Genomic DNA, 26,276 nt, shown 5'->3' on the forward strand with positions numbered 1-26,276 from the left:
CTTGGCTGGACTTCATGCAAGATCCCCCTCTTTGCACCCATGATCCAGCTATTCCCAGGCAGAAAATGGGCCATCATAGCGGTCTCTTTCCTTGTTTCCTTTCTTTCCAGGATCCTACTCCTGTCCTATCTCATGTCCAATATCTGAAAAATTGTAGTTTCTTGTATTTTGTACAATTTTCTACTTTTTGATGGCAAAGAATGTCTAATTCTTGTTCCATCCTGACCAGAAGCAGAACTTTCCTCACTACAGAGTCCTCCGTGCTCTTCTGCGTTCCTTCTTAGGGTCTCTCGCTTTTATGGTAGAGGCGTTCCTCAAATATCAGTGTTCCTTAGGTGTCCATATTTAACAGTGAGGTGTAACAAAGCTGATCTGAAGCTCTACGTGAATGGGCAGGGCTGATCTACTGATGGGGCTCAATTTAGGGCGATCGATGGGGATCTGACTTTTTCAGTGCCAAAGGCCCATGTATCAGTAATCCAGGTTTTCTTTCTTTCTTTTAAAAAATATTTATTTATTTATTTTAGAGAGAGAGAAAGAGCAGAAGGGCCAGAGGGAGAGGGAAAATCTCAAGCTGACTCAATGCTGAGCATGGAGCCCAATGTGGGGCTCGATCTCACGACCCTGAGCTCATGAGCTGAGCCGAAGCCAAGAGTCCGAAGCGTAACTGACTGCACCACCCAGACGTCCCCACAGGGTTTTCTTTTAAAGTTACTCAATAACCTAGGAGACAAATTCTCTAGTCCTCTATCAGAAATTATAAGCCTTGCTGTTAGTCTTTCGAGAAGCAAGCCGAGAAAGAAGTTGTGGGGTGGGGGGTTACACTTAGGAGGTAGACTGTCTCTAAATTTCCCTCTTTTCAGTATGGTATGACTTCTGACTTTTACCCTCTGCTGTTCCAAGACTCAGTCCTTTTGATTCAATCTCTCCAAAGAGTAAACCTCCAGTCTTGGGCAGCTGGGGGTGGGGGAGCGCCTCTTGGGGGTGGTTTTTGGGGTGGAAGGTGATCAGCTATGTAAGGTGGAGGTGGGAATCTGAGCGTCAAACGCTTCCTTTTAAAGTGTTTATCACCCCTCCTGGGTTTTCTTCTCTCTCATTCTGCACTTCTGCATTCAGAGATAATTTGTCTCTGGTTCCTGAGATTTTTCCTGGGTTCTGCCTTAGAAATTAGCTTGCTTTTTATTTGCTTTCTCTCTGCTGGTTTAGAATTTGTCTTTCTTTGGTCTGTTAAGTCAGTTACCATTCCTCCACTGGCTTTCCCAGTTTCCAAAATGTTGACTTTCCTTACTTGCTACCACCTCCTATTTTTTGGTCCTTGTGGTTTTATGCATTTTGATGTAAATTTGTAGACTATTTTTAAGAGCAGTTTCAGATTTACAGAAAAAGGGAGCAGAAAGTACAGAGTTTCCATATACCCCCTGCAAAGGAAAAAAATGGCTTTCCTCCTTTTTACTAAAGATTTATCTATTTAGGGGCGCCTGGGTGGCTCTGTCAGTTAAGTGTCTGCCTTCAGCTCAGGTCATGATCCCCAGATCTTGGGTTCGAGCCCCGAGTCAGATTCCCTGCTCAGCAGGGAGTCTGCTTCTCTTTCTCTCTCTGCCCCTCCCCGCGATTGTGCACACACACACTCTCTCTATATATTTATTTGAGAGAGAGAGAGAGCATGAGTGGGAGGGGCAGAGGAAGAGGGAGAAGCAGACTCCGTGCTGAGTGTGGAGCCTGTTGCGGGACTCGACCCCATGACCCTGAGGTCAGGACCTGAGCTGAAACCATGAGTCAGACTCTTAAGCTTAACGGATTGCACCACCCAGGCACCCCATTCCTCTATCTGTATGGGAAAAACCCAGTTCTTCTCTCCTCTGTCTTTCTTTCCTGTGTGTCTTTTTTATTTTTACAGAGAACATTTCACTTCTGACATTTCCAGTCACTGAATGCTTGGAAGTTTTTCCCCACAACAAGCAATTCTCTGTGACATCGGCTGGGTGTCCCACAGTGTAATTTCATTCTGACCTATCTACCTGGAGATAGTTTGGATATGCCACAGGTTAAGCGCTCAGTCCCATTGGACTGTTCCCATCCCACTTCAGAAGCCAATCACTAGGAAGTCTCTAGGTCACCCACAACTTCTGTCCATTTGGCTACAGATCAGAGGTTCCCATGATCCCCTTCTCAGGTTCCATTAATTTGCTGGAGCATCTCACAGAACTCTCCCAGAAACACACTAACTAGTTTATTAAAGGATGTGATAAAGGACACAGAGGAACATCCAGGTGAAGAGATACATGGGGTGAAGTCTGCGAGGCTCCTAAGAGCAGAAGCTTCTGTCCTTATGTGGTTGGGTTGGGTCACTCTCCTGGTGTGGATGTGTTCACCAATGTGGAAGCTTTCGAAACCCCATACTATTGGGATTTTATGGCAGCTTCCTCATGTAGGCACGATCAATTATTAACTCCATTTCCAGTCCGTCTTCCCTCTCTGGAGGATGGGGGTGGGGCTGAAAATTCCAAGCTTCTAAGCATGGTGGGTCTTTAGGTGACTAGCCCCATCCAGGAGCCACCAGGAACCCACCCAGAGTCGCCTCATTAGAACAAAAGATGCTCCTAGTGCTGTTAACACTTAGGAATTTGTAAGGGTTTTAGGAGCTCCGTGTGAGGCACAGGGTCAAAGACCAAGTATTAGAACAATAGATGCTCCCGGTGTTCTTATCACTTAGGAAATTACAAGGGTTTTAGGAGTTTTGTGCCAAGAACTGGGGGCAGAGACCAATGTACATATTTTCTATTATCTCACCCCCCCCTCAGCCTCCACCCACCATAATTCCCCTTCTTGTTCACATCTCACATGAGTTTGGTACATTTGTTACAATTGATGAGACAATATTGATACAATATGATTAATTGAAGTCCATAGTTTACATTAGGGACTTCATGCCTTTTTTTTCTCTCTCTCTCTCTTCCACTCTATTGGGAAGAACAGCATTATATAAATGTAAGTATTAAATCCTCTGTGTTCAACAGAAAGTCCGCCGGATAGCCTTTTGGCTACCCCATTCTGGAGTTATCTGCATTCCGCTTACCCCCTTTTTCCAATTCCTATTCACTCTTCAGCCCACTGCAATTTATCTTATTCCCTCATCAGTCTACTGAAATTGATCTCTCCAAAGAAAGCAATTCTTTCCTTACTGCTAACTTCAGGCAATGCACATTATTCCTTATCACATTTGACTTTTCAGCAGCACAGGACACTCTGAACCCCTTCCCCTTTCTTGAAGTATTATTTTCTCATGTCTTCCCAACTTGACGTCCTCTTTCTCTGGTTTCTGGCTATTTCTCTGTGCTGGTTGGTACTTCACTGGCTCTGTGGTAGGACATTTTCTAATACATTCCCACTGATCCCTGCCCTTGATATTCACATTGTGCAGTCACCTCCCTCACTGACCTGGGTTGATCCACTGATCCCTGTGACCAGTAGACTACAGCAGGAGTGAGGCATGTCATTCCAAAAATAAGTTATCATTTTCTGTCTCAGCTTGTCTTCCCACAACCTGGCCCCCCACCCCCATCACTCACGCTGGAGAAAGCCAGGTGCTCCTCATGAGGATGCTTAAGCAGCCCTGAGTGTCCTGAAGAACTAAGGCTTCAGCCAAAAACCAGTGAGGATCCGAGATCTGCCAACACTCTGTGAAGCCCAGTGAAGCCTTCAATGGACCTTCAGCTGCACCTGGCTGCGGACCTCAAGTGCATGAGAGACTCTGAGCCAGAACCACCCAGCTAAGCTGCTCCCAAATTCCTGACCCACAGAATCTTCGATGTAGTAAATGTTTGAGCCTCCAGGTCTTGGGGTGGTTTGTTACACAGCAATAGATAACTTATACAGTCTCCCTTGCAGCTCTACTTTTTCTGGTGGCCTATAATTCTTCAGAGTTCAAGTTCTTTCCTCCTCACAGTCTATATACTTCCCTTGTTAGATCTCACTCACTTCCTGAGATGGATTTCCTCTGTGATAACCACAGTCATCTAATCAGATAAGTTAGATTTTCCTACAAAATTCTATGACTTCAGATACCATATGTTGATGAATCTTGAATCTACATGTCAGACCTTCCCCTGAACTTCAGACTTCCCTATCCAGCCACTTAATGACCATCTTGCCTTGGATGCCCTGTGGGCACCTCACACTCTTCAGATCAAACCTAAACCCCTCATCTTGATTCACCACATATGTTCTCCTCAGTGCTTGCTTTTCCAGTCAGTGACAGCCCCCCCCTGCCCACTCACCAACCTAGAACCCGGGGCCTCACCTCCTCTCCCTTCCTCCCTCCATCCACTGTTCTCAGATCTGACCAGCCCTTTGCCTTTACCTTGGCTCAGGCTACTATTGTTTTTGTTGGTTTTTCCCCCTCTCATTTATTGCAACAGCTTCCTAACTTCTCTTTCTGCTTTTAGCAGTCTTGCCTACCTTCCCGTCTTTTCTATTATTCCAAGCAGGTAATCATTCTAAACAAGAAAATCGGATTATGGTGCTACCTTGCTTAAAATCTCTCAAAAACTCCCCCTTTGCTCTTTGGATAAATCCAAATTCATTTGGTAGTTCCTAAGATCTTGCAGGACCTTCTAGTCCCCCTCCATCTCCACTGATTAAAACTTAATTTATTTCAATTTCTCCATGTTTTATCTTGTTTTCTGGCCTGTACACATTTTCACTCCCACCTCCCCACCCTCCATCCCGCACCTCGGCATTTGGAGCAATTGCCCTTCTCTCTCTCTCTCTCTCTTTCTCTCTCTCTCGACTGCTTCATCAGGGTTCCATGAAAAAGCCGCATAATTCACCATTTATATCCTCTGGCAAATAGTAAGTGCTCAACTCAACATTTGTTGAGTAAGTTTGTAAAGGCACCTCCCCGTGTAGCGCTCTCTTCCCCTTCACTTCTATGAATTTCTATGGCACTTACCGAACTCATCATTTGGCACCTAAGGAAATGTTTTGCATTTACTTTTATGATTTTCTAAAAATGTTCAATTCGGTTAGATTTAACGAATTCACACCTGCCACGGGGCTGACACTGGACTGACTAACTGCAGGGCAATCGAAGATCACCTTAATCTTCCTCCTAGAGAGGGAGCATCTTGTGGGCGGGTGGGGGCCAAGCCCTGGCCATCTGCAAACTTCCCACAGAACACAGCCCAAGAGCCTGGAAAAGGGGCGTAGCAAAATGCTTGGCCTGCCAATCTCAAATTCTAGGTTCAACCGTTGACTCTTACTCTGTGACTTTGAGCAAGTCACTCCACAAATCTGAACTTATTTCCTCATTGTGATATAAAGATAGAGGAATTACAGTTTCTAACCCGTCAGAGGCTATTAGTTGTCAGATGCACCACTGATTCTAGAGCAGATATTGTACTTGTGTTGGGCGTGGGGTGTGAGAAGCATGATGTTAATTGCCTACGCCAATTATAAAATGTGTTCTGATTTCATTAATATGAAAATGAGCAAAAGTGCTTCTTTGAATCAAGGCAATGTGATATCTTTGGAAGTGTTCAGGTGTTTTGAATATGGAAAAACCATTGGGTAACTGTGAGTTCTGATGATGGCACGCTCAAATAGAGTTTCTGAGTTAATAGCTGAGTTGACTTTTTCCTTCTTGCTCAGTCTTATCTGTGAAGGATTTGTTCTGATTATGATTGACAATTTCAAACATACATAAAAGTGAGAGCAATGAGCTCTCATGTACCCATTATCCAGATGCAACAAAAATCAATACAAGAGCTCTTGTTTCATCGTTATTCCTTTGCAGTTCCCCATATAATGGCATTTGTGAATACTTTAAAGGAATATTATCTAATGGTCATTTACCTCGCACTGTCTTCTAATCAGAGATACAATAATTTTTTTCCTGGAGGTGTTTGCAAGCTTAGTGTGCATTGTATATTTTTCCAGAAAAGTTTACATTACCCAGTTGAGAAACACACATCTCCTTAAGAAGGCCTCTAGCCAATGATAGTTTCTAAGGGTGGGAAATGGAAATTTTGTTGGTTCCTATATATCTGAATATCTTCCAGTTTTATTTTATTTTTTTAAAAATATCTTATTTATTTATTTGAGAAAGAGAGCGTGAGAGAGAGCATAACCAGGGGAAGGGGCAGAGGGAGAGGAAGAAGCAGACTCCTCACCGAGCAGGAAGCCCAATGCAGGACTCCATCCCAGGACTCTGGGATCATGACCTGAGCGGAAGGCAGACACTTAACTGAGCCACCCAGGCACCCATATCTTCCACTTTTAAAACCAGTTCTCAATGTAGTATGCAAGATCAGAAATTGACTTGGGTAAGTTTATGGGTTTGTTTGATTGATTGTTGATAGCTTGCTGATTTCTTTTGTTTTGTTTCCATGGGTTTAATCATTATATGATATGGTTCCAACAATAGTGTATTAGATCATTACAGACAATAGTATTTTTGGCAGATTTTTAAATTCAGAGTGTACTTTCTCACCAGAATGCACTACAAAATATACTATATGGATATGAACATGTGCCTATGAACTAAAGATAAAAGTCTATGTATAATTTTCTAAAATAATTTCGTTACTCCGTATATATTACATTTTGCAACTGTGTTCAGGTCCAGTAGGGATGCTCTGAAAAACCAGTTTTCTCTTTCTTTCTAATAGATTTGTTTATCAGTGCTAGTGGTAATGCCCAAACACGGCTATATATAAATATTTACTTAGATAGGGGCACCTGGGTGGGTCAGATGGTTAAGTGTCTGCTTTCGGCTCGGGTCATGATCCCAGGGTCCTGGGATCGAGCCCCACGTCAGGCTCCCTGCTCGGCGGGAAGCCTGCTTCTCCCCCTCCCTCTGCTTCTCCCCCTCCTCATGTTCTCTCTCTCTCTCTGTATCTCTGTGTCTCGAATGAATAAATAAAAAAATGTTTATAAAAAAATATTTACTTAGATGAAGCTATAGTTCATCTCATTTATAGTGACAATCAGTTTCATGTGGTGGTTTAACATGAATTAAGACAGCATAGGCAGGGATGACCTTACAGTTCTGGAAGTTAAAGGGCAGTTTCACTGAGGTTAAGTTTGCAGCATTGGAGGGGTGGGTAGGTTTCAGTAAATAAGCACTCATTTCAGAATTTGAAATGCATTCTCTAAGCTGGCACCATTGATTCTATTGTGCAGGGGGATGTTTACCACGGGCTGGGTTATGCAGCATTATGAACAGTGCTCCTTGGAGTTCTCCGCTTGCTATTCTGAAACATATTTGAGTTTTGCACCCAAAATCAGCCAGTCCTTTTTCGGTATCGAGATAGGAGATTCATTTGAATCCATGCTTTCAGAGATGCCAGAGCCAATCAAGACCCTTCTTGCAGTGGAAAAAAAATGGATTCTTTTATTGAAATCCCAGCTTCCTCTACAAGATGCCAAGGAGCACTGAATTACAGGACTGCCATACAGCCTTTCCTTTATTCTTTCCATCACCCCGGGGCACAGGAAAAAAAAAAATCTTTTGTCCTTATTTTCACAAGTTACCACATGGTTTGTATATGTGCTGCTGAAGCGAGCACTTGTTACCACATGGTTTGGAACCTTCAGGGTTATTTCTGAAACTCCATTGGCGTGTGCCAGAAAAATCCTCTTTAACACACACAGTTGAATGGAAGATAGTTTTGAGATGTTAATTTCCATTTATTGGGCAAAAAAGATATTTAATGCACAAAGGAAACATCTAACTTAAAGCAACTTCCAATTTTTGAGAAAACATCAGGGAGCCTGAGGCCACAAGCTTTAAAACCAATCGGTTAACAAATGTTTATTGAACTCCTATCTTGCACAAGCCTGTTGAGGAGGTTTAGAAGTCTGAGATAAAGTCCTGCCCTCAAATTGCCCAGAGCCTAGGTAGTTGGGCAGACAAATCCAAACTCAGGGAACAAAGCAAGAGTTAAACAGTAAAACCAGATAAATATATAAGCAGTGTAAGAAGGCACTGTATGGTTTGGGCTTACAAAGTGTTTCAGGCAATATACTCTGCTGATTTTTAATACAGGGATCACAGTGCCCTTGAAAACCGCTGAAAATCTTCACAGAGAAGGTACACATTGGGCTGGATTGAAAACACAGGTAAGAACCAAATAGCCTTAATGGGTTGGGAAGAGCAAATAGTCTTGGAAAGAGTCAGGTTGTCGGAGGGGGGAGTGGGAGAGGTTAGAAGCGTAGCAAGGACCATATCGGGACATGCCTTAAATAACACCAGGCAGAGAGGCTGAAGATTACTCTTGCCGATTCAAGGTCGACAGCAATGTTTGAAACTAGGGGATTCCCTTCCTTTTCCTCCCTCCCCTCTTTCTGTCCTTTAAAAACAGAACCTGATTCGACAGAGACCTTCCCAGCTGCCAGGAAAGAAAGCAGCAAGTGAGGCGCTCACAAGTATTCCTGGCCCCGAAGTTGTCTCTCTGGGGGTGCGGTCTGGGGAAGTCGAGGGAGTGGGGCCAGGTAGGACCAGACCTATCAGCAGCCCTAATCCGGCTTCTGCGAACACTGCTCGGCTAGCTCTCCCACTAAGTCCTGGGGTTAAAGGAGATGCCGCCGCGAGTGAAAGGCTTTTTCCAAAGCGCTCTCTCAATTCCAAGGTCTTGAGATTGTTAACGGCGGCTGCGGGGCGCCGGCTGAGCACATAGAAAAGTGTCTTCTCCCCATATGGTTAGTGTTTCCAGGTTTCGTCTAGCTCCTGCTCACCAGGAATAGAAAATTAATCACGCTGATGAAAAGACAGCATGTCACAGGGAGGGCTGGCAAAGGAAAGTGCGGAACAGGGTCCCAGACAGAACGGGCTTCCGTGCAGACGGGTCTGCGGAATCTGCGTGCATCTGCAGTCTCCCATCCTCGTGCTCCCTCGGCCGCCGGGAGGTGGGGACAGGGAATCGGGAAGCCCGGGCACACCCGGCTCGCCCCGCTCCCAGCCGGCAGATGGCTTCCGGCCTCGCGCTCCCTCGCTCCCTCGCCGCATCTCCAGACGCAGGGCCCGGGTGGTTTAGGAGCGAGCTGCAAGGAAGGGCGCCCGCCTGCCCGCCTGCCCGCCGCCGCCGCCGCCGCAGCCCCGCGCAGCTGCCCTCTGCCGGGTGCGCCCCGCGCGAGGGGCGAGCGCCGGGCGCGGGAGGCCGGCCTGGGACCCGTGCGGAGGCCGGCTCTCGCGAGGTGAGGAGGAGACGCTGGAGGAAGAGGGGGAGGAGACGCAGGAGGAGAAGGCGGAGGAGGGGGAGGGGGAGGGGAGGAGGGGGAGGAGGGGGAGGGCCGGAGCTGCCCCCGCCCAACCTCAGCCCGGCAGGAGCGCGAGGAAACCTTGGCCCGGCCGCGCCGCTCTCCCCGCCCTCTCCGCACGCCTTCCGCCTTCACCTAGGGCCGTAGGTGCGGCGCGGGGCTGGGCGCGAGCTGGCCGCGGCGGGAGCAGCGCTGCTGGGAGCCGGGAGCCGCGAGCCGGGAGCCGCCGCCGCGAGCCGCCGCCGCGCGCGCCCGCGCGGAATCCCCGGGTCTCCGTTCCGCCGCCGGGAACTGCGGGGAGGCGACATGTAGCAGCGGCCGCAGCAGAACCACCTCGTATTTGCAACTCTGTTTTTTTTTGAGGGGCGGGGGGCGCGGCAAAATTGCATCTCCGCCCTCGCTTTCTTGCCTACTCCGTGCGCAAGCTGCATCTGCCTCTAAAAATTGAGGGGCTCGGGGGAGGGCGGGGGGCCGTAAATCAGAGTTGGACCGGCACTGCCCCCGCGCCTGGAGGGCCACCATGACCGAGGAGAGCTCCGAGGTTCCCAGGGAGCTGACAGGTAAGAGTGGCGCGGCCGCGGGCTCGCCGCCTGCCCCTGCGCACCCCTCCCCGTCGCCCCCTGCCCTCCCCCGCCTTCCCGCAGGTCCCGCGAAGTCGCGGCGCCCCTCAGGTCGCCTGCGTGCTGGGCGGGGCGCCGGGAACTTTGCTCGCGTCTCGCAGCCTGGAAAGCCCAGTCCGGGGAGGGCGGCCATGGGCGGCAGCGGGGGCCCGGGAGTCCGGGGCGCCTCCCCAGCCGAGACCGGAGACGCGGGGAGGTCGCGGTGGGCGGAAGAGGGGGGAGGGCTGCCTCGGGCTTGGGAGTTCTGGAAGCGAGGAGCACCCTGTACAGCGACCAGCCCACCTCCCCAAACTCGGGGAAGTCCGGGAAAGGCCAGCGCGGGGCCAGGGGGCGAGCGCCCAGTGGGTCGATTCTGGCACCTGCCGGGCCGCAACCATCCCCCTCCCCCCGCCCCCCGGCGAGGGGCTCCTCCCCGGCCCCGGGCGAGGTGCTCCTCCCCGCCCCCCGGCGAGGTGCTCCTCCCACACGCGGCCTCGGGGGAGGGGGCGCTAGTCTGGGGTGCCGCCTGAGCCGGGCGAGGCTTGGCTTCGCCCAGCCGGCGGGGAGCGAAAGGGTTACGGGAGTGACTCATGCTCGGGCCGGGAAACTGAGGGTTAATGGTACAAGCTTATTTTGGTAATAATTAACCTACCGATTCTCCCCATCCCGCAGCTCAGGGAACCAGTGTGCAAGGTGACCCGTTGTTTGAGTCCCTTGAGGTTTTTTATGTTTTGTTTTGTTTGTTTTTTTGGTGTGCGTGTGGGGGGTGGTTGGGCTGGATTTTATGTCTTGGGGTTTAACTTAATTATGTGGAGGGTTAAAATGGCAGAGTTAAAGTGAGGCGGGGATGAGTGTTCCGAAAACCCAGCGTTTAAGCGTGTGTGTATGTAGAACACGTTGTATTTTAACAAGGTGTGTGTGTCTCTGCGCGCGTGTTTTGAGCCCTAGGGACCTGTATTCCTTACTGTAACATGCTTGGCACACTACACAGAAAGATGCTGTGTGATCGGGGCTGACAGCAAGAGGCAGTTCTGCCTGCCCATTCATCTGCACTTGAGAAATTTGCCCCTTGGTTTCTCCTCTTAGTCATAACACTTTGGAAGAGTTGTGTGTGCTCTTCCATTAGTACCTAACTCAGCAGGTGACACTTGATGTGAAGAAGCTGTTGCTAGGTTTGTATGAAAGCTTCAGCTTTTGTTTAAAAAAAAAAAAAAACACCAAAAAAACCCAATCCTTACTCTTCACCCAAATTTAGGATCTGAAGTTACTGCCCCCTTCCCCCACTCTGGCCTCTTCTCTCTCCCCAACCCTGTGGAGTCAGCTGCTGAGATAAAGCATCAGCTGCCTTTGCTGGAGTGAGTGGCCCATCCGGTTCTGGGAGGCTGAGGTCTTCCCAGCACCCTACCTGGAAGAGGAAAGAACGCCCAGAGTCTCTGCAGATGCCTCCTGAGGTCCTGAGAAAGTTTAGGGGGAGGGCTGGCCTCCCTGGCCAGGGGAGAAGGATGGCCAAAGACGTGGGCAGATTTTTAAGTTAGTTGACCTTGAGCCTGGTAATGAAAAGTTAGGTAGTTACTCAGACTCAAGAGAGAGGGGAGGGATGGAAATAAGATACCTGGTTTATGTGAATGGTTCTCAAAATAAATTCTTTGGTGTGTTTGAAAAGTCGATTTAATCCTTATCTAGACATGGAATTTGTGTGTTTATTGAGTCTTGCCCAGCTCACATATCCTTCAACCAAGTGACACATGCTTTTGTGACATGACCAGTATGATTTTTCTGGGCCTTTAAATGGCCTAATTAGTCTGGGACAGGGGAAATTCCTGCACCTGCTTTTCTCTAATTTCAAGTGCTCACAGTTACACTCAGATCAATTCAAAATGGCAACCATGTGAAAACCTCAGTGTATTCCCTTAAGCTAATCCCCGAAGACGGTAAAAAAAATGCCTTGCGTATCTCTAATGAAAGAAATACAGGTTTTTATAAAAAATTTTAAACGCTAAGAAGAATGAGAAGACTATCTGTCAACCGTATTACCTCCCTGAGAAAGCTACTTTTAACCTTTTGGTGTATAACTTTCCAGTCCTGTTCCACGTGTGTATGTTCTTATTTTTTTTTCCAAAAATTTATTTATTCTAGAGAGAAAAAGCACGAGGGGGAGAGGCAGAGGGAGAGGGAGAGAGAATCCCAAGCACACTCCACATCCAGTGCAGAACCTGACACGGGGCTGATCCTGCCACTCGAGATCTCGACCCCACCCGAGCCAAAACCAAGAGTGGGGGGGGTTCAGCCGACTGCACCATCCAGGCGCCCCTCTTAAGTCTGTTTCTGATGTTCCTTTCCCCCATGCCTTTTTAGGGCGGGGGGGGGGGGGGGGGGAGGAGTAGCCTTTATCTGTTTTGAGCTCTGATAAGATAGGCGCTGCATAGAGAACTCCCAGGGCAGTGAGGTCCCCCACTTGTCCCCTTTCTTACCAAAACGTCCCACCTGGTTGCTGGTCCCCCCCACAAGCTGCACTTTCTCTTGTTTCCATTCTCCTCCATGTGGGCGACGCTCTTCCTTCTCCTTCTTCACTCTTACCTAACTTAGCAGTGGGTTTCCAATAAGAATATTTGATTACCCCTTCGAAAACATATTTATTTACTTAACTACATATATACTTCATTTATAATTTAAAACAAACTGGAGTACATCGCAAATAGAAGTAAAAATTATATTTTCTTCCTCCACCTCAGTGGATTATATTGTACACTGTACTTTGGACTAGTGGTCTGTGTCCTACTCCTTTAAGATTCTGCTCAGGGTTCCCTTCCTCCCTGAAACTTTCCCGAATCTCCTTGTCCATGATCTCTTGGTAGTGAGTGTGGATTTGCCTAGGGGCATTTATCTGTGTTCTCTAGGTCGTAAGCACCTGTGAAAGGCAGAGGCTGTCTGTGTCTCAGCACCTAGTCGAACACTTGGCATACAGGAGCTCCTCCTGTGTCCATATAGTTGTTGAATATATGAATAAACCAAGATGATTATAATATAGAATACAGAGCTTTGGAAGTATAGAGGAGGTTTCCATATATACATATTTATTTAAAGATTTTATTTATTCGTTTGACAGAGAGCAAGAGTGGGAGAGAGCACAAGCAGGGGGAGCGGCAGACAGAGGGAGAAGGAGAAGCAGGCTCCCTGCTGAGCAGGGAGCAAGCCTGACATGGGGCTCCATCCCAAGACCTTGGGATCATGACCTGAGCCGAAGGCAGATGCTTAACTGACTGAGCCACCCAGGCACCCGAGGTTGCTATATTTGGAAGTAGAACATAACCAGGACGAGACTAGGGAAAGGCATCCCAGGAAAGAGAATAGTACGTACAGAATCCTGGGGGTGTACAAGATGGAGATGATGAAGATGATTGGATTGTTAAGTGTGTGTGTTGAGAAGTTAAACTGAAAAAACTGTGGAAGACCTTGAGTGGCCTGCTAGTGGGTTGGGGTTTATCCAAAAATGACAGCAACTCATAGAGCAAGAGTTATGTGATCAGACTTGTGGTTTTTGGAGGGTCCCTTTGGTGAGGGAGGGACAGAGAGCTGATAAGTGGGGCATCATGGACTTGTCTTGGGGAGAGATTCTGAGCCCTTGAATGCAGGGGTCAAGCCCAGGGGAGTTGGGAGCTGTTTAGGAGGTAGTTCTAGGAGAGTGGGTGACTGGCTTTCTATCTGATAGGAAACAATTTCTAGCTTCGTTAGTGGCCAGAGGAGTGGGGAGGAGAGTGAGTTTGATTTAGGGCCTTTTCCATTTGGAGCACTCCCTGGAGTCGTTCCTGCCACCATCTAGATTTTGAAGTCTCCCCGTCTCTCTTGATTCCTCTTTCTTGTTGTCTTTGACCACTCTTTGGGGGTGTCGTGCTGTAATGTCTTCGGAAGGACAGATGGCCAGGATCACCCTTCCCTGGCCAAATTGTCCAGTCTGGTTCTGGTTCTTTGCCATATTTCCCAACTGTGATGTCAGGCACTCCTAGAAAATGGTAATATTTTCTGTGATGAACACAGAGGCTGCTAGGGGCCAGAGGTAACCAGCCAAGGGAGTTTATGAATTCCCATTGTGCTTATGGTCTGCATGCAACACAGGCCTCCATGAACCTTCCTGGCGTTGCTTGTGTTTTTTCTTGTGTGTGCATCCATTTGCCCAGCGAGATTATATTGTGCCTTGTATGAACTGGTAGTAAGTCATATGCTTTTATATTTGCCTCCGCATCTGAGCACACAGTACAACGCACATAGTAGGTGATCATAAACTATGGGGTGACTGATAACTATCAGGCCTGTTAAAACAAGCTAAAAAAAAAAAAAATCACAATAATAAAAACAACCAAAAATACTCCTTCAAATGTTCTCTCCTCTCCAGTGTTTTTTTCTTATTAATAAAAGAATATAATGAAACTCTTTCCTTCTTTCAGAAAGCATAAAGGATGTTATTGGCAGAAAGATAAAAATTGCAGTGAAGAAGAAAGTAAAGTTGGAAGTTAAGGGAGACAAAGTTGAAAACAAAGTGCTGGTAAGTATTCTCGTTTCTTAAAACGTTTGGAAGTGAAAGTGTTTTTCCTCTTCATTGTTTTGATTGCTTAATTTCCATGCAACTCAAGTGCTGTGTTTCATATTTTGCTGGAAAGTTCTCAGGGCCATTTTTTCCTGGATTAATTGGAATATCTGCCCGCTGGAAGGTAACAGTAGGATATTTACATTTTCGACATTGAAGTTATTTCTTAAAATTGTCCCAATCACCCACACTGAGGTCATCTCCTACAGCCTGTTTTCAAATTATTCAATTTGATGTGAATTGGAGCTTATTTATAGTTATCTTTGTTGTGGCTGGTTGTATGATTTCATTTGTGAGGACTTAGGGAGGAGTTTAAAAAATTCATCTCATGTTGGTTTAAGTAGGTAAATAAATGTTCTCAGATGTTATATCGGAGTCCATCTCAAGGTGAAGAAGACGCCTGTTATTTCATGGGACATTTGGTGTTTTGAAGGGAAATGGCTGGTGCAGGCAGTTTATCTGCTGAGATTGGATTTGGGGTCCCCCAGCGTGTGGGGGAGCTGCTAGGGGCCCAGGGGTTGGACCGTGTTGGGCACAGAGTGGGGAAGGGCATCGTCAGTTACTGGACTATAGCTTTAGAGGTGAGGAGCCTTGTGGTATTGTAGTGGTTCTTAGGGGAGTACACCTTGTTTGTGTTTTTGTTGGAGAGAATATTCTATTTATCTTTTTATCATTGGCAATTTTCAAACATATGCGAAAGTAGAGATTAGCATATTGAACCCCGTGTGTGTTCATCCAGCTTCAACAGGTTTTCGTGTTTTACCAATATTGTTGATCTCCCCACAGTTTTTCCCCCCCACCTTGGAGTATTTTGAAACAAATCCCAAGCACCTGTCATTGAAAGAGAATATTTTTAATATTCTGTTTCTTCAGTTGAATTTGCCATAGAATCGCAAGTGTCTTTCTGATAACATCTGTCTTGAGAATCTTTTAGAATATCTGACTGCCTTCCCCTGTAGATGGAAGGATTATGTTGTTGGTGGATGACTTCTCTTTCTCTGTGGTCTATGTGTACAAGTCAGGATGGCAGAGAAATCGAAGTGGAATACTTGATGGAGGGGCTTTGGCCCCGTGACAAAGTGTGTTCATGTAGCCTGCATTATTAGGGTTACCAAGAGCAGAATCAATGGGTGCCATCATTCTGATTTATTTTGCTTTAAAGATTTTATTTATTTATTTGAGACAGAGAGAATGAGAGAGACAGAGAGCACATGAGAGGGGGAAGGGTCAGAGGGAGAAGCAGGCTCCCTGCCGAGCAGGGAGCCCGATGCGGGACTCGATCCCGGGACTCCAGGATCATGACCTGAGCCGAAGGCAGTCGCTTAACCAACTGAGCCACCCAGGCGCCCTATTTTGCTTTAATAAAGAGTAAATTTCCTTAGAGTATATGTTACTCAATGTTACAAGATAGTGGTATTCTGGGGAGGTGGTGGTGGAGAGAGAAGACATTTTGTTTCCGCTGTTTGTTGTTTTATACATTTAAAGTAAATCTTTACATGGATGGATCCACCTTTATCTAACTAAGTTGTCATTGTCAAGTAGTGTTTGCTACAACCATCCTACCTGGTGTGTGCTGTTATTTGGTATGGATACTGTTCATCATACTAGGAAGGAACCCATGCCATGAGTAAAATCTGCAAAGTGAAAATTACAAAGACAAACTTAAGTGTCCAATATAACAAAATTAGCACCATTTACAAATAGTTACGATTAATACTTAATGTTGGGCGCCTGGGTGGCTCAGTTGGTTGAGCGACTGCCTTCGGCTCAGGTCATGATCCTGGAGTCCCTGGATCGAGTCCCGCATCGGGCTCCCTGCTGAGCAGGGAGTCTGCTTCTCCCTCTGACCCTCCCCCCTCTCATGTGCTCTCTCTCATTCTCTCTCTCTCAATAAATAAATAAAATCTTTAAAAAAAAATACTTAATGTTAAGGACCCTCCCCCATATACCCCAGCCCCCCACTCATCTCAATATAAGCTGCAGTTAAGGTTGAAACCAAATTTTACACGTCTTTGCATGTAAGCATTTATTTCCCCAAATCTGGAACCTAAGTAGTTTCTGATAATTTGGCATAAAATTGTTTTGGCTTTTCCTTACATGTATGGATAGGAATTATTAATTGAAATACTCGGAGTCTGACAATCTTAATAGAAATATTCAGGTCGGAGCAAGATGGTCAATGACGAACTGACCTTCACGTGGTTGATTTTGGAGTTTCTGGATTGAGAGAAGTTCAATTACTTAAATGAAAACACTGGGGGAATCTCTTTGTAATGTTCATTTCTGACTTTCTTTGGCTGTCAGTCCACTAACATCGGTAATAAATGAGTTGGTTTCATACTTCAATATATCTTGTTTCAGTTTTCTTTCTTTTCTCACAGTGCCTGCTCTTAGCGTCCTTCCTTATAAGGCTGGGAGAGTGTGTGTTACATGTCACTTAGTCCCCTCTTTTTACAGTTGGAGACTTTATATGATTTGTAGCTTATCTTCAGTAGAGGGTTTATCTTCATCTTCCTTCTTCTCATGGTCATAATAACTAATATTTATTGAACATTGACCAAGTGCTAGGCTCTTTGCCCAACACTTAATTATGCATTACCTTATTCAATCCCACAGCAACTCCGTGAGGTGAGGTAGGCACTATTTACATCTTCATTCAGATTTGGAGAGGCTAAATAAGTTGCTTCAGCTCATTTAGCTAGTTAATGACATAGCTGGGATTTGAGCCCCAGATCTGCCTCACTCAGAGCCTGTTTCACCATTATTTTTTTAAATATTTTATTCACTTAGAGAGAGAGAGAGAGAGAGCATGAGCGGGGGAAGGGGCCAAGAGAGAGGGAGAAGCAGACTCCCTGCTGATCAGGGAGCCCAACATGGGACTCGATCCCAGGACCCTGAGATCATGACCTGAGCCGAAGGCAGACGCTTAACTGACTGAGCCACCCAGGCGTCCCCTGCTTCACCATTATTCTCCAAATAAAAAGAAAATATCTTTTGGCTTGTTGTTCACTCTTTCACCGAATGATCAGGAAGATTTGGACCTTAGAAGGATCAGGAATCCTTGTGTTTATTTGGTTGATCGATTGATTTATACATAATTTCCAGACTGATTGAGCACGTCCTGTGTCCCATGCCTAGTGCATGTACAAGACTTCATGTATCCAGAGCCCACAGTCTCGCTGGGGAGGTAAACATGTCAGGGGGTCGTGCTTTGAGCTGTGCTATGGGCAGAATGACTGGGGGGCGGTCATCACAGCACATCAGAGGGACCCTAAACTCAGGCTGCTGCATCAGGGAAGAGTTCTTGAGGAAGGCAACCCTAAGCTGACAATGTGGGCTGAGTAGGAGTTGCCAAGGGGAGAGAGTAGAGACGTGTTGTGGTCAAAGGGAACAGAATAAGCCTGGAAGCCAGAGGGGGTTTACATGTTAGAGAAGCCTCCGCAGAAGTAGGGGCTGGAGCAGATGCAAAGTGGAGAGTGGCCAGGCTTGGAGGGGATGCCTGTCCTTGCCGTCGGGCTATCAGGTGAAACGGGACTGGTTAAAGAGGCCTCTTCTCACCACCTGTTTCTAATAACATTTTAATAACATTAGAAACCACCTGTTTCTAATAACATTTCTGTGCACTTTATCCTCTGGTCTCCAGGGAGGCAGTAGGGTTCAGTGGTTAAGGACTTGGGCCCTGGAGTCACACCTGAGTCACACTGCAGCCCAGCCGCTTTATAACATTGTGAAGCCTCCGTTCTTTTGCTAACGAAACAGCTGTGTAACAGTATCTGTTTGTTCCTGGCTGCTTTGACGATTAACTGGGATATGTGTTAATATGGCTTGGTGCAATGCCCAGCACCAATAAACAGCCAACAAATGATAAAGCAAGAGGAACCGAGAGATCCTGCCTTGTTTTCTAAGTGGCACCAAAAATGCCACTCCGGATACCCGAGCATCTCCTGCCTTTATTGAGGGGTTGAGTTCAGGACCATAAGGCCAAGGAGAATATTTAGAGCTGTATCTCCTTTTCAGCAGGATGGAGTGCAACTGACCAGATCCGAAATTCCGCAGGTAGGGCTCTGGTCACATGGAATCAGAAATGCTAGGATGTGCAGGGGGCAGGGAGATCTGTGGTCACATTCATTTGGCGATCAGGGTGGTAAAGATAAACCAGTGTCTTTACTACATGGCTTTTCAGAGCCATTAATACATCGATGCGCATGGTTGATTCCTAAGAATGAGCTGGAGTGTGCTTTCTCGATCTTACTTGGCCAGAGACTCTAATGAGTATAGGTTAGGAAATCAGGGTGGAGCAGACCTGAGCTGGGGCCTCTGGGGACAGTTAAAGGGAAGATAGAAGAGGCTGGAACAGGCTGTCCATCCTTAGGACTGCTCTCCTAGGGTACGGTCCCCGGGCCCCGTACTTTTTATCTAAGTGGCGGGAGGGTCCGCTGAAGGCCACACACTGGTGCATGTCATCTATTGCTGTAATAACCTCTCTTGTCCATAGGGCGTGTCACCAGGAAGTGATTTTGTCTGTCTTAGACTCTTACTCCATTTTCTCATTTGCTAGTTGAATCTTTATCCAGTTTTTGCGGTACCTGGACTTTTATTTATTTGTATTTATTTGTTTATTTAAAGATTTTATTTATTTATTTGAGAGAGTGAGCAAAGGGGTACAAGCAGGGGGAGCGGCAGGGGGAGGGAGAAGCAGGCTCCCCTCTGAGCAGGGAGCCCGACGTGGGGCTCGCGCCCAGGACCCCGGGATCATGACCTGAGCCGAGGGCAGACGCTTAGCCCACCCAGCCACCCGGGCGCCCTGGTACATGGACTTTTAAAACTGTTTTAATTTATGCATTTTTTTTAAGTTAAACTTGTCAGTTTTGGATCATTGCAGATTTACATGCAGTTTTGAGACGTCATACAGAGAGATCCTTGGTAGCCTTTACCCAGTTTCTCCCGTCTTGCAAAATCAGAGTGTAGTACACATTCAGGATGTTACTGTACAATGCAGAACATTTCCACCACCACAAGGATTCCTGCTCCTGCGTCTCTGGGCCACACCCGCATACCCACTTCTCTGACCCCTGGGAGCTGCTAATGTGGTCTTCATTTTTAAAATTTTGTTACTTCAAAAATATTATGTAAATTAATCACACAGAATATATATGCCTTTGGGGGATTTTTTTTTTTTTGTCCTACCTGAGACATTCCTCCGGGGTGTTGCGTGTAGCCGTTGTGTCCCCCTGGCCCCCGCTGGGCACTGTTCCATGGTCTGGATGTCCACTCACCTGTTGATGGACCTGTGGGTGGTTTTCTGTTTTGGGGTTATCTGGGGGTTATTAGGAATAAAACTGAGACACAGAGTTACAGGCTTGTGTGTGAACACGCATCTTCATTTCTCCCTGATGAATGCCGAGGAGTGCAATTTCAGGTTTGAATTGGAATTGCCTGTTCAGTTTTAGAAGAAGCTGTCAGCTGGTTTCCAGAGTGGCTGTATCTCTGGGTAGTCCTACCAGCAACGTATGAGTAGTCCAGTCTCTCCAAGTCTTTGACAGCATTTGGCATTGTCTGGACATTTTCTTTTTTCTTTTCTTTTTTTTTTTGAGGATAATGGTTGAAAGAAAAATATTGTCAGGAGGAAGCAGGGTCCCCGGTGACCTGCTCCCACCCACGCTTCTGGTGTTGCTGGCCTCTGGGAAAGGAATGTGGTTTCCTCTTGCCCGGGTGGTGGCTCTGAAGCATGTGGAAGGTTCATCCCTGGTCTCAGCTTCGTTTCTTTTCTGTTCCATTTTGGAATTCGGGTTATATCATCTTTGCCAACCCCTCGTTCTTCCACACCCTTCATCAAATGGACCAGCAGCAGGAAAACAGGACTGCCCTTCTTCCTAGACGGAGGAGGCGGGAGACATGGTATCACCTGTTCTCTTGGAAACAGTTCATCCATTATTTATTTCCTTTTGCAAAGTTACCCCAGAATCTCTTTAATGTATTTTTTTTTTTAATTTGACTGGATTTATAACTTTTAAGCATCTGCATTAGGTTTGGTTGGAATAACTGTCAGTTAATATTAAAAATGTTAAAAGGTGTAAGGATGTTATTTCTGGGGACATGTATCCCTAAAATATGTTGGTGGCGGTGCTGTCTTCCATTAACTCAAAACATAAAGTCTGTGACCACCTGTTTATTTAAAAAATACATTCAAAGGGGGAATATCTCTCACCTAAAAGTTTGCAGGTATCTGGCCCACTTAGTTGTGAATGATTTTAAATCTCAGATATTCTCTGATCTGGAAAGCATTGTGCTTTGGGATGAGGCCACGTTCATTTCGCGTGGCCGGTCTGTTTAACACTTTCCTGATTTCCCGGTCCCTCATGCCTAACTTGGTCCAGCGGTACGGCCCATGGCATGGTCACTTCTCAGACAAATAATCTGCCCTGGAATGGGTGTTTTGCGGCTACTTTCAGGCAACATCTGCCTTGGCCAGTGGTGTCCAGATGTTTTTTTTTAAACCAATATTACCTTTTTTTTTTTTAAGATTTTATTTATTTATTTGAGTGAGAATGAGAGCACGAGAGGGAAGAGGGTCAGAGGGAGAAGCAGGCTCCCCACTGACCAAGGAGCCCGACGCGGGGCTCGATCCCAGGACTCCAGGATCATGACCTGAGCCGAAGGCAGTCGCTTAACCAACTGAGCCACCCAGGCGCCCCACCAATATTACCTTTTTAAAACACATACATTTTCCAGGGAGCCCATGAAGTAGAGCTACTTTAGGAGTCTGTTTTGCACATTTATAGTTGAATCCAAAATAGTATAAACCCAATCAGTGATCTCAGCGAGGCTGTTTTGATGAACATAAATTAGAAATAGAAGGAGGAGATCAGATTTTGTTTTGGCTGCACAGTATAGAGAGACTCTGTATTCACCAGTTAAGTGGTACAAATATCACAGCTTTTCAAATAGCTGGTTCTCCCGTCTCAGGAAGCTTTCCAAGTTAGGATGGCAGGAGCAGCTTTATTCTGAATTCTGGACGAACGTGGTTTATGCTGACAGCACAGCTTACCTCTAATATGTCAAACTTGTGCAACACATCTGATCACGCGTGTGTGTTTTCTTCCGGCGGTTCTGGTAGATGGAGAGATGAAGTTCACATCAGATGTCTGGAGCCGCGGTGGCCTCTGCGGTACACTGTTGGAAGATCATTGTCCCAGGTCTTCGGGCTCACTTGTCTTTGTGGGAGGCCTTTGTGTGCCAGTTGTTGGGTAATTCGAACAGTTCCCTTTGTGGTACCATTAGGAGTCTCAACTTTTAAGGATCACTTACAATTCCGTGCCTAGGTAATTTTAAGAGCACCTGGGTGAAGTTACCTGACTCGAGAAAATTGAGCTTTAGAAAACAGCAACAACATTGACACGATCTTCGGTGGGGGGGGGGTGGTATCAGAGAGCACACATTGTTGCCAAGGGGCCTGGCAAAAGTCCTGGGAAATTCAAAATAAATCCATATTGAAGTGCTTCAGACTTTACCCCGACTCAAGGCCGGAGCCGGCTCCCACTGATTTTTGGGTAGGGCGCTGGAGGCGGGCTCTGGCTCTGGGCATCTCTTTCCAGCAGGCAGCTCTGGCCAACGTGCACCTGTTACCCGAGCTGCACTTACGTTCTACTCTGTCATCTGCAACTGCCCCCGTTTCTGCTGTAGTTAGGAGAGGAGAGTCCGACGACCTTGGACGCGAGCCCTCCCACATATATCAGGCTTGGTGTAACTTTTCATTGTTCTTAAAAAGATACTCTTTTCCAGCCTCTGGGATTTAGCCACCGGGGAGCAGGGCATTTAGGTCCACCGTGGGAAGGCGGGGGAGGCAGGGGTGTGTGTGAGCCCTGTGAAAGGGGCATGGTGGAAATGCACGAGCCAGGAGATCTACAGAAAATATGGAATGAATAGGGAGAACTCTTTTTTTCCCAGAGTTTCTGAGAAAACAAAGACTTTAGTGAAGGGTTGCTGTAACACTGTTTCATTTCATTGGAAGCACTGTTAATATCTATTGTTAAAGTAGATTGAAAAATGCAACTTTATAAAATCTGATGAAGGGTGGAAGATTTGGTCTCCCCACCTCCATCATCCTCCCCTTTCTAAAATGCTTGTTTTCTTTTAATAGAGTATAAGAATTTGGTTTGGTGTATATAGAGTGTATTGTCTAAATCTTTGTTACTGTGCCCTATTTTTCTTTCTCTCTAAATAGATCACTTGCCCCAACTCTTTGAGAAAAGAGAGGTAAAGGTGGGAAAGGTTGCATAGGGTAGGGTGTGTGCATGTGTGTGTGTGTGTGCGTGTGTATGTATATAAAACAGTCTGTTCACCTTCACCCACTGGGTCCTTTTCCTTATATTTGTGTTTTGAGAGAGAGTTTTTCTGTTTTGAAGACATTGTGCCTTGGCGAACCCTGGCCTGCAGGTGTCTTAGTCTCTTTAGCTCTGGTAGGCGCACAGTGCGTCCTCTTAGAGGTAGAAGCAGGGGCACACATGTCCTGAACTGCGCTTAGAGCTTTTCCAGCCTGTGGCAGAAGTGGTGATGAGCATGCTTAGTCCCTACTAAGGAGGCAAATGTATCTGTTTCTGCTGACTCCTGGGCCTGGGGGTCTCAGGAGACATTTATGGGTGTCACCCGGGGTTAGTGCCCGTGTCCTCTGCATGCCCTCTGGTGTGGAGGGGCTGACTTCAGCTGACTCCGGGGAAGTGTGTTCAGATCTTGCTGTCCTCCACTGTTGCCCAGATGGTCTTGGGACTGGAGGACTCTTAGTGGCCATCTAACCATGCACCCTACCCTACAAGAAGTTTCTTTAGTAACATCCCTGGGTGTCTACTTTTTGCTTGACTGTTTCCAGAGATGCGAAAAACAAGAGTCTCAGAAAGCCCTTTGTTAGTTTGGGCTGGAATCTGCTTCTCAGTGACTTGTCTGCATTCATTCTAGCTTAGTCTTCTGGAACATCACAGAACTCTCACCTTCCCATCAGTTCAGGTTCAAGCCTTTGAAGATGGTTGTCCTGTTTTTCCTTGGTCTCTCGGTCCTCAGGCTGAATACGCTCACTTCCTGCAGTCTTACAGGAGGACGATGTTGCTTTCAGAGTTTTCACTGTTCTGATCACCTTGCTTCCGAATCATCCTACTTTGTCAATGAGCCTTTTAAATCGTAGGTGTTTTGGGATCACAAGTATTTGGTAAACACGGTGAAAATGAATTAAACAGAATTTCTCAGAGCCTTCAGTGGGCTCCTGTGGATTGAGTCTCTTGAAGGGGGGATGTAATATGTGTCATCACGGAATTGTCCCTCGAGACCCTATAGGAAACATCAGTGTATTGTGGTCTGCCAGGTGAAGAATATCAGCTACACATTGCTTGGGCGCTGAAAACACTTTCTTTTTGTTGTTTTTAAAAAAAATTTTGGAAGTATCTGAGCTATTCGCATTACTAAAAAGTTATATAGGAAAGCAAAACTGAAATAATCACCTAGGCGATCAATTCAGAAGTGGCAATTGGAAAATATATCAGTAAGTATTTTTATATTTTTCTACACATATATATGTATAAATGTATGACATTTTAAAAATGGAATTATGAATACTATTTGGTACTCTACTTTAGTTAGTATTTAAGGTCAAAGCTTTCCATGACAATAATGTGTTTATATTGTATATGTATTAATATTGTATATGTGTAATGTATAATATGTATCTATGTTTTGGACTCCTGCATGGCACTTCATTAATCACTATAATTTAACACTTATTATGAGATACTTAGCTTGCTTCCATGATTTTGCCCTATAAATCAGTACATCCTCCTATTTATTTCTCTTGGATGAATTCCTGGAAATGGAATTGCCGCCTGACAGGCTTTCTAAGGGATATGTTTTTCACCTGATTGTTATTCAGGAAGTCTCAATGGAGAGTAATTCCCCTACCGCATTCAGTTTTATTGTCTTAAAAAAAGACAGACTGGCTTGTTCTCTTTGTCCAAGTTCTTGTATTTCTTAGGCCGGCACTCCTCGGACCCTCCCTCCCGAGGCAAACTTTTTTTTTTTGGCAATCTAAGGCCCTTTCCCGTGTGCCTGTGGGATGTGTGGTCTTTACTCCTGTGGCCTATTTGCAGGCGTAGAGTCCTGTGGTTCTTGTGTCTTCTGGTGACTGCAAATGGGCTTCCAGAGTCACAGCCTTTTTTTTTTTAGCTTTTAAAAAAATTCTTATTGTAGTGCAGATGACATACACGTAGCATGATCTGACAGTTCTGTGTGCTGTGCTCTGCTCGCTGTGCTCAGTTTGACTGCCGGCGAGAGTGACAGCTCCGGACTGTCACTGTCCCGGAATCAGCATCCTCTTTCCCTGAGCTGCGCCCTAACCAGTGTGAGACTGTATTGTAGGATTTCGATCTCTGATCTTTGCCCCTGTCGTGGGACTTTCTTCCCTTGGGTCCTTGAATGCTCTTTATAAACGGTCATTGAGCAGATTTGCAAGTGATAAGGCCCAGGCCTCCCTCACGAGACCAAGCGTCCTGGAGGAGACTCCTGAGCTAATGAGCACGGACAGCTAGCCCTGCCTTAGAGGAGAGCTTCGTATCATCATGAAAGGAGACACTACTTTTCTTCCAGACAGTTGTGAAGGCAATTTACTTCTCCTGCGTGCAGCCAGCACTAAGTCTCTGTAGTCGTGTGGCCCTTCCCGGGTCCTTCTGTTCCCACGTGCTGTCCCCCACTCTTTGCCCTCTCCCTACGCTCCTACCCTGGGCGGGGGCATGTCCAGGCAAGGACCTGGGAGCGCTCCTCCATGAGCAGTTTCTCGGAGAGCCCCTTCTTCCTCGCTGAGCGCCCCCCGCGGTTGAGCCTGCGTCTCTCTCCTTCGAGAGCCGTCGGTGTGGCCCCCTTTGCCTGCGGTTCGGCGAACTTCCTCAGGGACCCCCTTATTATTCCTCAGAGAGCAAGCCCACGAGACTCCTTCCTTCCTCAGGGCCACGTTCTTCTCCCTTTGTGGAAGCGACCAGGGAAGACGAGCCCCGGGTGGGGGGCAGTGGCAGCGACGTCAGAAGCTCTGCCAGGCCCTCTGCAGGCCGGCTGTCCCTGCCGAGGGGTGCCCGCCTCCCCTGCCCCACGGTCTGCCCTGGCCTCGCGCGACGTGAGCTGGAAGTGGGGCCAGCGGGAGTGCGGGCCGCTTGGTAAGTTCCCAGCGGGCATTTTTGGTTTCCTGACCCCATCCGTCCCACGTTGGTTGTCACTAGCAACCCAAGAAAGATGTCCTCTTCCCTCATAGGAAGAGCAAGGGAGCCCGACCTGGAGAGAACCCCCTGCCAGTGCTGGCTTGTCTGCTCAATCCGGGATGGTTCCGTTCGGCCCCTGGGGCTGCCCGCCACTTTTCTTGTAAATCATGGGGGGGGCCGGTGGCTCTTCTTTGCCCACGTCCTCGGGACAGTGGAAGGGTTGCAGTTTGGGGAGACTTTCTGTGCAGCTCTGCTCACCGCCTCCCCAGCTGATGACCGTCGAAACTCGCCTGCGCGGAAGGACTGCGAGACTTGGCTGCTGCTGTAGACCTGTCCACTTAGGTCTCTTGGGCGCCCTGCTCCTTCCCAGAGCTTCTATCCCCTCAAAACTCATCATCCGAATGAACTGTGAGCTTCCGAGAGCTGCTTCCTTGTCAGCTCTTGGCCCCTCTGGAAGAAACTTTCCGGCTCTCAGTAGCCCCTGGCCCTTTCCTGGTACGCTCCTCCGATGGGCAGTCTTCAGTCCCCCTCGTTTTTCCGACAGGGCCTGGATCTGAGAGGCTGGGCCAGGCTTTCCTGTCCGGCCTGGCTTGTTCTCGAAGCACCTGG

The 26,276-nt window shown here is 47.0% G+C and overlaps 1 protein-coding gene across 2 annotated transcripts in view; it reads left to right on the plus strand.

Annotated features, from left to right (window-relative positions):
- Positions 1-9,702: 9,702 nt before the first annotated feature.
- Positions 9,703-26,276, plus strand: part of CARMIL1 (capping protein regulator and myosin 1 linker 1) — a 308,066-nt gene continuing 291,492 nt past the window's right edge. For both annotated transcript variants that reach the window (XM_021696859.1, XM_044917255.1), the window contains exons 1-2: positions 9,703-9,818; positions 14,300-14,397. In XM_021696859.1, coding sequence (XP_021552534.1) covers positions 9,779-9,818; positions 14,300-14,397 — 138 coding nt within the window. In that variant the 5' untranslated portion in view covers positions 9,703-9,778. The remainder of the gene's footprint in view (positions 9,819-14,299; positions 14,398-26,276) is intronic.

Source organism: Neomonachus schauinslandi, chromosome 8 (assembly GCF_002201575.2).
Source record: "Neomonachus schauinslandi chromosome 8, ASM220157v2, whole genome shotgun sequence".
In the NCBI taxonomy this organism is placed as follows: domain Eukaryota; kingdom Metazoa; phylum Chordata; class Mammalia; order Carnivora; family Phocidae; genus Neomonachus; species Neomonachus schauinslandi.